At 47.0% G+C, this 12,197-nt stretch overlaps 5 protein-coding genes across 5 annotated transcripts; 4 read left to right on the top strand and 1 right to left on the bottom strand.

Annotated features, from left to right (window-relative positions):
- Positions 1–775: 775 nt before the first annotated feature.
- PEX2_096970 (DUF614 domain protein) lies at positions 776–2,337 on the top strand (the record flags this gene model as incomplete). The annotated part of the gene is made up of 2 exons (XM_016746967.1): positions 776–2,009; positions 2,102–2,337. The coding sequence occupies 2 exons, from the start codon at positions 776–778 to the stop codon at positions 2,335–2,337; spliced, it is 1,470 nt and encodes a 489-aa protein (XP_016598266.1).
- A 1,421-nt stretch (positions 2,338–3,758) lies between these two features.
- Positions 3,759–5,054, top strand: PEX2_096960 (uncharacterized protein; the record flags this gene model as incomplete). Its single annotated transcript, XM_016746966.1, has 6 exons — positions 3,759–3,941; positions 3,994–4,030; positions 4,082–4,149; positions 4,214–4,587; positions 4,638–4,708; positions 4,768–5,054. 6 exons carry the CDS (start codon positions 3,759–3,761, stop codon positions 5,052–5,054), a joined length of 1,020 nt encoding a protein of 339 aa, XP_016598265.1.
- Positions 5,055–7,057: 2,003 nt separating this feature from the next.
- On the top strand, positions 7,058–8,250 carry PEX2_096950 (uncharacterized protein; the record flags this gene model as incomplete). The annotated part of the gene is made up of 2 exons (XM_016746965.1): positions 7,058–7,295; positions 7,346–8,250. 2 exons carry the CDS (start codon positions 7,058–7,060, stop codon positions 8,248–8,250), a joined length of 1,143 nt encoding a protein of 380 aa, XP_016598264.1.
- Positions 8,251–8,643: 393 nt separating this feature from the next.
- On the top strand, positions 8,644–9,431 carry PEX2_096940 (MscL family protein; the record flags this gene model as incomplete). Its single annotated transcript, XM_016746964.1, has 4 exons — positions 8,644–8,780; positions 8,842–9,042; positions 9,115–9,259; positions 9,309–9,431. 4 exons carry the CDS (start codon positions 8,644–8,646, stop codon positions 9,429–9,431), a joined length of 606 nt encoding a protein of 201 aa, XP_016598263.1.
- A 252-nt stretch (positions 9,432–9,683) lies between these two features.
- Positions 9,684–11,920, bottom strand: PEX2_096930 (putative ABC transporter; the record flags this gene model as incomplete). Its single annotated transcript, XM_016746963.1, has 2 exons — positions 9,684–11,155; positions 11,209–11,920. The coding sequence occupies 2 exons, from the start codon at positions 11,918–11,920 to the stop codon at positions 9,684–9,686; spliced, it is 2,184 nt and encodes a 727-aa protein (XP_016598262.1).
- Between the last annotated feature and the right edge of the window lie 277 nt (positions 11,921–12,197).

Genomic DNA, 12,197 nt, shown 5'->3' with positions numbered 1-12,197 from the left:
AGGATTATGTATCAGCTCTTTACAAAATCATGCATGGATATATATTCTCACAGTATATCATCGATGTTTATGACCTATTCAGATTATAACTAGATAGAATATCGGGTAAGGTTAAATTCCACAAAAGCTTAGACATAAATAAATAATAGAAATATTTCGAGGAGAGAAATAGGAAATATATAAGTAAACCAAGACTAGCTAAGTACCTACCTAGTCAAAAACCAACAGCGCTTAAGTGTGATTGTGATGGGATAGAAGTGATTGGGAGCCGAGCGGGTCGTAACCCAACCAGAGTTCTCAGCGAGGTGAAGCAGGTGAAGTAGATGCATTAGGGGCCAACCAGGACCAACCAGGATGGTCTTTTCAACGAACCAGCTTCGCCGTAGAAGAAAAAGAGAGGACATCCCCGCCGAGTTGTGACTTTTGTACTCCCCGCTTACAAGGCTCCTATGGTCTTTCACTTCTTAGTCTAATGCCGGTTTCCTTCCATCATGCGCCTTCATTCACACTTGAGGCCTTATAGCCACTTGCACCTTATACATCCCATTTTCCACTGTCGATCGCATGTTCCTTAGCAAGTGCTTCTTTTCCCTAATACCCATGTTGATCCCCATGAGAAACCCGTCGAGTCGCGTGTCATCCAGCGAGCTTCCTACTTTCAATTATTTATCTTGCGATCAACTAAATCTACCAATTTACTCTTGAAATCTTGATCAGAGTTATATTAATTTACTTGAAAGCGGTTCACGAGAAAACCTGCAGTCTTGACTTCAAAATGAGTCGCTTGAACGTGGACACCACCGTCGGAGGAAATCACCAGAGGTATTCGTTCATGGAAACACCACTGGAAATGCACCCATCACCCCACCAACGGGATCTAGTATCGCCTCCGCCAGTGGACCAGAGTGCGCCCCAGCATCCTACGGTGGAAGAGACTCCGAAAGAGCGACAACGAGCATGGTCATATGCACCGAGTGAGAAAGAGCAACTGCAGCATCAGGGAATAATCCCGGATTATACAAATTGCCCGCCTCTAGAGCAGCACCCGGCCAATTATGCGCCTTTGGTTCAAAACCAACAGCAGCAGCAACTACAGCAACAGCAACAACTACAGCAGCAACAACAACTGCAGCAACAACTACAACTGCAGCAACAACAACAACAACTACAACTACAACTACAGCAACAACATAACCCTTCAATGTCTTCTCAGACGTACGCAGTTGCGCCCGAGCACCAGCAGCATGTCGCTCAGGCTTATGCACAGTCCTATACCAGCCAGTCATATACAAACATAGCCGAACAACAAAGTCGCACGATGTCTCCTCAGTCCTACGCAACTCAGTCATATACAAATATACCAGAGCAACAGCAGAACCAATGGCACCAACAAATTGGTATGACCATCTCTCCTCAGTATGCGAACGTACCCGAGCAACAACAGTACAACGCCCTGATGTCTCCCCACTCATATGCGAGTCATCCGTATGCGACAGAGTCATACACCCACATCCAGGAACAACATCGCGGCATCGAAATCCCAACCCAGCAATATGCCTCGTATACTGAACCTCCCAGCTCACCACCTCCGAGCTCACCAGGGCCATTGCCCCTGAAGGTAAACCCCGAAGCTCCATCACGAAGCGAAACCATGCCCATTGTTCCGGACGAGAATCCCCTACAGTCACCCAAGTCACCCTATTTCCCTCCACCCACCAGAGTAACAACATTGCACGCTCCCCAGCCAGATGACTTGAGCGCATACCACCATCCCGGCCAAACCACCCATCCAAATCAGGAGGTAAAGGGTGGAGGATGGAGCAACGGATTGTGCGAGTTTTCGAATTTCGGCGTCTGCTGTCTGGGACTGTTATTTCCGTGCATTTTGTACGGGAGAACACAGCACCGCCTTTCGATGAAATCAAGAAAGGAAGACCCGACCAACATGCTCGGCTATGAGACATGCAACGGGTCGTGCACGGGAATGGGACTGCTATGCGGATGTCAATGTAAGTCCAAATCCAGTTCCAAACTTGGGTGGTATCTGCAATGTCGCGACCGAGCGACCGAGAAAAAAGACACCATTCTAACAGCACAATAGGGTTACTAGCCACTGTTCAACACACCAGAACGAGAAAGGCATATGGCATCCAGGGTAGTATCGCGTCAGACTGCGTGCGGGCAACCTGCTGTACATGCTGCACATTGATTCAGGATGAGAAGGAAATCCAGAAGCGCGAGGAGTACCGCTCTCGCGCGGCTAGGGAACGGAGTGCGACTCTGCTCTCGCCGTATACGACTCCCGGGCCAATGTCATATGGCCCGCCACCGAGGTAATGCGCTATGTCTAGCGAGTGAGTAGAGTTCAATGGCGTGGAGTCTTGTGTATATAGTCTATGCATTGTGATGTAATAGCGTCTGTCGTTTGATATATATTGAGATGTTTGATTTGCACTCCATGGCAGTACCAAGTACCCCGTAGGCTGTCAGCTTTGTCAAAATGCTATTTACAGGCGTGAGAGGGAGATCCAAAATTTGAAGACCAAGGCTGGCTGTTACGTAAATTTACTACTCTGGTTAATGCTGCAGATCATTGTATGCGGCTGGTGAATGTGATTTATCATATTGCCACCTACACGGGGCATGGTGAGGGGAGACTTCGGTTTCGGGTTGATTAGCTTAGTCGAGGCACACAGAGAACAAAACAGGAGTAAGAATTGATTGAACCCAGTATGATGAGTGCTAAAATCCATCTGTTTGTCCGCAAGTGTCTATTTTACCCAACATTGAACCCCATCACCAGATCCACCCAAGCGTCAAGGTTTTGTAGGCAAATAATTTAACCCTTCCAAGTTTATTGCATATATTCCCAGACAAGCATGGCACCATTAGACCATTACATAAGAATATCAATGGTCTCACCCACCGAATATCAAGCTAAAACACGCAGGTATACAGAAGTCCCCCGAGCGATGACAGCGAGCCACGCCACCGAACCAACCCATCCAAGGTATAGAAGGCAACCGTTCAGAATAAAGGACGAAGCAGTATTTGTCGCCTCCGGGATGTATCATAAACAGGCTCGAAAACTATCGCACGATCGCACGATCGGGCGAACCACACTGGCGGGTTGACATCGATCAGCCCCGATCTCACCGAGGGGATGGGTTAATACGCCACGATGATCCACAAAGTGGCTCAGCAATTCCTTCTGAAGACTTCTCCGTATTCGGGTTTACTTTGTACATAGTTACCGGAACCACAGCCCCGGCTGTCAAACTAGCCATGGCGATATGCAAGGCGATGCACGGAAGGGGCGCGTGGGTCGTATGTTGTAGATATCCATGCTACGAGTCCACGATAGCCGATGCATCGATTGGTAACAGCAAAGTCGGGACGGTTCCTAGAGGCTATTGCCGGCGTGGAATTGTCTTCCCCGGAACAGGTTGATTGTCAATGCCCTTGTTGTTCCCGGAGTAGGGTTTAACTAGTTGGAGATCACGGGCGTTGATCAGCTAATATGCAAGGGTGGGATATATCGACCCAGTAGCCAGTGCTGCGGGAGAGCAGTCATTCTTCTAAGGTTATATGGGACATATTAGAGTTAAACAATGTGAGACCTGTTCATTTCCTTCTTTTGGAGGGTTTTCTGGTTCGCTTCTTTGTATATATTCGATCTGGGATTCCTGCATCGCGCTGAGATCGGTGCTTCCACTTCTTTGAGAAGTCCTTATCTTTACTTCGTTGATAGGTGCAATATGGCGGATTCAGTGGCCCAGAACGTCCACGGCTATGACCATGACAACTTGCGCCATGTGGTTATCACTTCGACTTGCTTTGCCTTCATCTTGTCTACCACCGCAGTTGGCTTCCGCGTCATCTCTCGAGCGATCAACGGAAGCGGTCTTTTTCTGGATGACTGGCTTATTATTCTTGCGTTGGTGAGAAACAAACCCCAAATGTTTACATGCCAATGCTAACCTTTGGAAACAGATCTTCGAATATGGTATATCGATTGCAGGAGTTGTGTGTACGTTGAGATCATCCACACCTAGATGGGCGATGGGCTAACAGACGGCAGTACTATACAATGGACTCGGAACACATATCGTCGAGCTCTCCCCCGACCAGATTGTTATTTACCTGAAGGTATGATATTACATTCGCATCGCTGTGCATCACATGTGTAGATCGTGTACTAATATATCCGTAGACACTGTTTACAGGCTCGATCCTTTACACCGGCTGCATTGCAAGCATCAAGCTATCCATTCTGATGCTCTACCGCAGACTGTTCCCTGTCAAGTCCATGAAATACGCCGTCAATATTGTATCTATGATCGTGATCCTGTGGGCTGCCTGCGGTATTCTCGCAGGCTGCTTCACTTGCATCCCAACCGAGAAGCTATGGCACCCCATGCTAGAAGGTGGCTGTATGGATTTGTCAAAGTTCTACTACGGTCTTCAGGTTCCCAACATCGCGACGGATGCAATCATTCTCTTGATGCCGATGCACATCGTGTGGAACCTTCCTATCTCAAAGGCTCAGAAGCTGGGTCTTTCTGGAATTTTCATTCTGGGATTCCTGTAAGCTTTTCCTGCTGTCTCTGTGCTAAGTTTCCTCTAACATAATCCAGGACCCTAATATTCGATATAATTCGTCTGGTCGTCCTGATTCAGCTTTCCACTAAGGGCGACGACATTACCTGTACGCGGAATTACCCTCCAACCCACATCTATGAGAAATCCTTACTGATTACGAAGCAGATAACCAAGTCCCAGCAAGCGTGTGGACATGCATCGAGCCCGCTGTCGGAATTGTCGCAGCCTGTCTGTCGAATATGCGGCCTTTGTTTAAGGTTATGCACACCAAGGTCTGGTCTAGGCTTTCTAGCCGATATGCCACCAACACGAGCAGTACCAGCACTTCACAGATTAACGAGAAGGCTAGCTGGCCACGACAGACTCCTAGCCCCACTGGCGAAGAGAGTATTTCTCCCAGTCCTAGTGGGGAGTTGAATCAGTCGCCGACTCATAAACAGTCTACTGTGTAAGGAAGGGGCTGGAACTATATACACCTATACGGATTAGGACTTTTTCGTTTGTCATTGTCTCAAAAGAGGGGCTATAATTTTGTTCTTGTCTTTATCATTCTTTACTTACGACAAGGAAGCTACGGTCGCTTTGTTAGAATCTGCTGGATCTTTATTAAGAGGTAAATAACATAAAGAATTCAAATAATGCTAGTTTTTTCTTGTCTCAGCTAAATAATTCAGCTAAATAATTCTCAGCCAATCGACAGAGTCATTGACCCAGTTCAACTAAGAGTACGGGACACATGAAAGAATTAGATGACCAGCCCGAAGAGAAATAGATGATAAGAAAACAAAGGCTTTTATAGCCTTTGGTACCTTTCCTTGTCTACCGAGAGGCATTCAACGATAGCTTAGGTGAAAATGAAACCGCAATCATAAATAGGGCCTATTCCAGCATTTCCCCGAGTAAGTCAATCAGGAAACCCATTTCCAGAACTCCAATGACAAGGTCTGCAGGTCTTTTTCTTTCAGTCCAATCGATCCTAATTCATTAACAAGACCTAGGTAGGTCCCAATTCCACCACCCTGCGTACCATCCTGGGTTGATTTCCTAGCAAAAGATGTCTAAACGCGAGCAGCCACGCTCGCCGTACCAGCAAAACTTCCAAAAGGAGTGCTGGGCCTTTGTGAGAAAGGCAGAGGCTATAGCTGATTATGCCATGAAACACCCGGACAATCATGAATATGGACCTAACACCCAAATTTATAGAGGGCTTATAAGTTTATTGTCTAAACTAGTGCGAGTGAAAGATACCGGACTTGATATGGTTGCGGAAACCCCGAGATGTCCTCTTATTATCAAGCAACGTAGCTATTGGTTCATCCGAGATTTAGCAGATCAGACTGAATTCGAAGACGAATGCGATGATATGGAGGCCCAGCTCGAGGGAATGGCACACAAGGCTGAAATCCACGAAGTAGAGAACCTTTGGGTTGCCGGATTTATTGAGTCGATGGCTTTACATATCCAGGATCAGTTTGATGTATAGATTTAACTATCAATGGAAGTGAAATATTTTGTTCAAGTTTGAATGTAGATTTGTAGTACGGATCCAGTCGCAATACAAACTTCAGGGCTCAATGATCTCTGATGTGATTGAGGATTTTTGTGGTCTTAGGTTGATATTTCTTATCGCGAAGATCTAAGCGGACGCCCTTCCTCACCCCATGGGGTGCCCAGGCCACAATAGCTTTATCCATGTCAGAGTACTTATAAACACGCACATATCTTCCCACGGTAACAATGCCGTAAACTGGGGTCCGATTGGCTCTGGCGCGAGTTTTGTGCGTGCCACTCAGATGCTGACGCAACTGCCTAGCCCCCTCTTGCCAGACAAATACTCTGCCTTCTAAGCTCTTCCTCTTGCACCGAGTAAAGAAGAGCTCATTGGCTCAAGGTCGGCTGGGTATATATGGGTTTGATGTTTTTTACTGGATACAGGAATGGACTGATTCCACATTCTTTACGCTCGGCAACATCTCTATACTCTTCGAGAGCACTTTGTGGCCCAGACTCGGCATTTTGGACTCGAGGTCTTGCTTCGGTTAGAAGTAGTGCCTGCATAATTATACGTAACTAGTTAGACTGCAACAGGTTAATTGAACTTAGATTTGTTGATCGATAATTGATGATTGATTGTTGCTTAAACTCTGTAGATCCATACTATGTAAGATTTTGGCAGGGCTGAGCGCTCTATTTATTATTAGGATATGTCTAACCAATCTAAGGCACCATTCTCATACCCTGAATGTTCACTTGACTTCACTTGACCCCGGTTCTGAAAAGCATATACAAAAATAAAATAAAATTATCGTGTGATTCAAGTCTTCATTGTTACATCACTATATAGAGTTTTCATTCCAGTCTTAACATATCATACAAATATTGCTCTGGCTTCGAGATAAGTATTAATGACCATATCAAGTCAACCCTACGTTCATCGCCAACACATCGATACATAATGGACACTTATGGGCCTCTCAATGACCGCCTAAACTGCCTTCTATGCGGGATGGAGATGTTCGGGATGATTTACTCACAAGTCGCGAATCCAACCCGTTCCGATGTCTTGTTCAGGGAAAATAAATGGAAACATCACCGAAAAGCCAAACTAGAACATGTGATGGTCCCATCAAGGGAGGTAGAAGAGGCAGATTTCGCGAAGTTCCCCAGCATGTGGTCTTGCATGTGTCGAGCCAGTGAGTCTTAATAAAAGCGTTCTAGGTCCGGTTTATCCTAACAGACACAGTAACCAAAGGACCTACTGCTAAGTACTCCCTAAGTGGTATCACTGCAATTGAACAAAAATACAATCATCCTTACATGATTCCCAAAGACCCCAACATGGCCCGAATCGGTGGGAGAACATGTAAGCTCCAATATGATGACAGGTTCATTCATTTCTATGCAGCAGCTATCACAAAACAACCGAGTCATCTCAGAGGCGAAAATATCGGATACGCTGTCCATGCCCACTGTTGGGCTCTTCTCAACCATATTATATCAACGGCATTGGTTGAAAAAAACATGGAAAAGTTCGTTCGTGCTGCGCGAAAATACTGGCGTAACCATGAATCATGGGGAAGGGACAAGGACGATGAGTTGTCGGAAATTGAGGATGACGACAGTGAATCGTGGGGAAGTGACGATTGGAGCCTCAGATCCTGGAAGCTTCGATTCGGAAAATATCATCCAGGGTTCAGATACGGCTGCGATATCTACAAGAATCCTCTCATAGTGCCTAAGGTCCAAGAAGCAATTGAAAAAGCAATTGACCGCGCAAGCAAGACTGAGGCTAAAAGTACCCAACTTCGCTGCAGTCCAGTACCATTGGAAGTCGCGATTATGATCGCAGAGCGGACTTGCCCCATCGACTATACACCGGCTGATGTCATGGACACACGAAATATGCTTGCTGTATGGCAGTGGAAATTGCCTGATGGGTTTTGGAAGAGGCGACTAAAAGAGGAGATATTCATTGAATTGAACTCACTCAGGGAGGCCAACCATCCAATCGATTGGCAAACCCTATGGCTTGATTTGATGGGTCTCGTTTCTGATCGGGAATGGTATGTTCCCAGTGGCTTGCCGAATCGTGAGCGAGTGCTTGGATTTATGACTGGTATCAAGTCGAATTTTTTCGAAATGAAATGAGGATAGGAAGGATTGTTACAGAAGGACTCACTATATCGCTTTAGTGATGTGAAATGAATCGCTATTTTGGTATATTTCCTATATCTGTGAAACAGATATGACACTTTGAGAGTCAATATATGTTCTCGCGCCCAGACAGAGATGTTGATTGTCCATACTGACGTGATTACAGTGCGCCTGAACTCTTAATAGTGGACTGCATAGATCTAAATGTAGTAAGGCGCTAAGATAGCCTAATCGCATCCCCACGCGCTAACCCACATGACCCGCATGGACTCCAAAGCTCCGATAAAGGCATCCCTTGAGAGGCGTTTCCCCCTTTTCATTTTGGTTCTTACCTGAATATGCTCTCTTGAGCTTTACAAGTCTCACAAGCTACACCGTAAACCCAACATGCGCGGTCTCGACGAAAGCACCGACGTCTTTTTACGTACTGGCCAGAAGGCTCAGGAGCAAGTGCGACATGCTTGGGATGGCTTTATAAATTTTGCGGCGCGGGATAATGTTCTCGAGGTTGCGTTGGGTTTGATGTTAGTTCTTCTCTTGTATAATAACCTAACCACCCTGCTAACATATAGATCGCGCCTAAAGTATAGCTAATGCGTTCACTAAAGTCGTCACATCTTTCGTGTCAGACATGATTCTGCCGATTGTCTCTCTACTGCCATTTCTAAATCGAAACATGGATCAGAAATTCGCCGTACTCTCGAAGGGTCCGAATTTCGACCAGCAGTATGGGTATAATACCCTCCACCAAGCGAGAGAAGACGGAGCACTGGTTTTGGCTTATGGGTATGTGGCCCTATCTCAGCTACCGACGGAAGTTGTTCCATAAGCCAGTTTTGACACGGACTTGTGCTGCAGATTGTTTCTCGAGACCGTCCTCAACTTCCTGGGTGTCAGTCTGACTCTGTACGCGGTCGGACATTTGTATATGATGATCTTTCACGACAAGATCATCAAGCCTACTGTCCGGTGTCCATACTGCAGACAGTATATCGGTGCATCGGTAAGTGGTTCGATCCAATGTGTAATGTACCTCGGCTGATTGTTCAAAGGCGCTTCGCTGTCGCCATTGCTCATCGTGGCAGGATGGAAGGGAGGATGAGCCTCGGAGTGATAAAAGTTCTCGCGAGGAACTGGCTGATGCTGAGGCGAGTTTTTCCGGGGACATTCCATAGGTGGTGCTAGATAGCAGTGCATTTTTATAGAGTACAAACACAGTGATACGGAGGCAGTCTCTTTTGCATCTTTTGCTGTTGTTTCAAGTTAGCGAGTCTGATTATCACGAGTGGATAATTTGATTTGTTTCATTGTTGATATTGATTGACTGTTTGAATTGTCAAAGATGAATTGGGATTCTAATTAAATGTACAAAATGCTCTATAATACAAATGTCAATAATGCCATATCAAATCTAAATGTTTATAGCTCTATATCGACCACCATTCGAATTCAGTCATATCCTGTACCGGCAAAGTATGTTGCTTGCGACGCCACGTCCTGCGGGCATGCTTGGTGAATGCTTCTGGGGAAGACCAGGCTGCCTCCCAGGTCTGAGGTTGTCTCAAAGTAGTTTTAGATTGGAGAATGCCAAATCGAAAATCGAGTCCATCGACAGTGCCTGCAGGAGATGGCAAGCGCATGTAGTAGCGGACGCTGTCAGGAATCTCCTCAGCCACATGGCTAGTCATGATCAAGGCTTGATCTTCCGTCAGACCAGTCCACCGGAAAAGCTCCTCCCCTAGAGAACGGGGGTTGGCATTGGGGGCGCGGCGTTTGGGTCTCTCGCCAATTTCCAAGAATTGCAAGCACATGTTACGCTGTGCTGCAGATAGACCCGAGAAAGCTTCGTCGAGGATAACAATGTCTGGCCTGGCGACGATTGCCCGGAGGAAAAGCACAATACGTTGTTGTGCGGTGGTGAGCTCACTAAAGAGAATTTCATCCGCGTACCCAACAACGTGATCTAATAGTGCATATGGCTCTAGCTTGACGTGAGTCCGCTTTGTTATGGGCGGCAGGAAGGCAGTCGATATTGTTGGCACCTCGCTCGTGATGTAATTTGGATCAAGCTGGGGCTTGAAAAATTGCAGGACTGCAGATATGTCTTGATCTCGTTCAATGTTTAGTTTCGGCTTTGACAGGAAGGTCTCGGCGAAGGCAGTCTCAAGCGCTTCACGAATTGATAATTGGCGCGGGAAGAAGGCATGAATCTCCGGCGATGAATGTCCGATGCGGGACTGCAGTTCAAAGATTGAAATTCCTGGTGTGCCAGGCTCCGGAAGCCTGGATCGTCCGAAAAGTTTGATAGGCTGCGCATATGTCTGTGGATGGTCGGATGTGATCATGGATAGCAAGGTTGTCTTGCCTGACCCATTGGGACCGAGGATCGCCCAGCGTTGCCCCCGACGAACTCGCCAGTGTAGCCCATCCTTTATTTCGTTATTCACCTTCTGCTGCCAATTACCGAGTACTACCTTGTCCCCATACTGGACATGAACTCCTTCCATATCAATGACTGGCTCTCCGCCCAGTGGCGCCTGGACTTCTGAGGACTTTATAGCATTCGTATGCGCCACCAAATCACCAAGGAGTTCTTTGTCCAAGACACCAGCCTTCAAGTCTGCTTTACATTTATTCAATATTTTTGTTTGCTGTTCGGGTAGAGAGTCCGGCTTAGACTTATTTGCAACGTAGCTCCACACATTGAGTGTGTCCTCGACAGCCAGCCTTGGCCCTTGCAGGAGAACCTTGTGGGAATTGCCCAAAACCATAATGTGTGTGATCCAGTCCGGCACCGTGTCCTGGGGGCGCAAGGCCAGAACGAGCCGCGGGGCGTTTTTCTTCGCTAGCTCATGAAGGAGTTTAGAGACCTTTCTCACTGCCACCGGGTCCAATCCCACTAAGTAGAGGTTAGAATGTCACAGCCATCAAATGTGAATTCGAAACACTCACTGAATGGCTCGTCAAGAAGCAATAGCTCTGGCTTGCTTAGAATCGCCTTTGCAATTCGCGTTCGGCGGGTTTGACCATTGCTCAGGCTCGAGACTGGCAAGGTGAGCAGACTCTTTAGTTCAAGACTGCTAACGGTCTGCTGGAGAAAATCCTCATCATGTAGCGTGCCTTCCTCCTCACCCTCCATCGGGTTCAAATTGGTCTGGCCACGCAAATATTGCAGCACGCTCCAGTCGGTTTCCTCCCGATAACTTTCATAGCGAGCACTGAGATATGCCCCACGGACTCCCCCAATGGCCCCCGAGCCCTCGCCACTGAATCCAACATATTGGACCGCGTTTTCCACTACGCGTAACCGTGGGTCCTTTTCGGCGATCTCGTCTGTGAGGAGGTATGGGTATGAACGTGCGTTGGGTGGGATACAGATGTGTTCGCCGCGGAGGATATGGAGGAGCTCGGTTCGGTCAGACGGGCCAATTATAGCCCAGTGTTGCAGAGGCGCCGCCTTGGCTGTGCTGGAAGCCTGAATAGCGGGTAGAGTGAAGTTCAGGTTTGGAAAGAGAGGTGGATTAGACCGGTCTTCGGCGGTTGGGTATTGCTTGTAAAAGGTTCCATCTTGAATGCGAATGAATGGGATTTCGGACTTGAAACGGGTCGAGCGATAAGCTGTGAGCTGCAACACCCTGGGCCGTAATTTAGTTCGGAGTAGCATCGTCGTCTACTGGAAAAGTCGCAATAATGCGGAGATTGGAGATTCGGGGTTAACATTTTATAGGTCACGTGATCAGATGGAGCGATTGTATATGTATGGGTTGTATCGAGGCCCTGTAGAGATCCATGAAACGCTACAAATTTGTAACTAGATGAATTTGGTGCAAGATCACGAACACGGTATTTTTAATGCTTAATTGAACTGGGGGTGATATAGTCAGCGTTTTATATATTTATCATGTGACTTGAGCAAAGTCCACTTTTCTGTCTAATCCCGC

The sequence above is a fragment of the Penicillium expansum genome (assembly GCF_000769745.1).
Source record: "Penicillium expansum strain MD-8 chromosome Unknown contig343, whole genome shotgun sequence".
In the NCBI taxonomy this organism is placed as follows: domain Eukaryota; kingdom Fungi; phylum Ascomycota; class Eurotiomycetes; order Eurotiales; family Aspergillaceae; genus Penicillium; species Penicillium expansum.
Note: the sequence above shows the minus strand (reverse complement) of the source record. Positions and strands in the feature narration are given on the sequence as shown.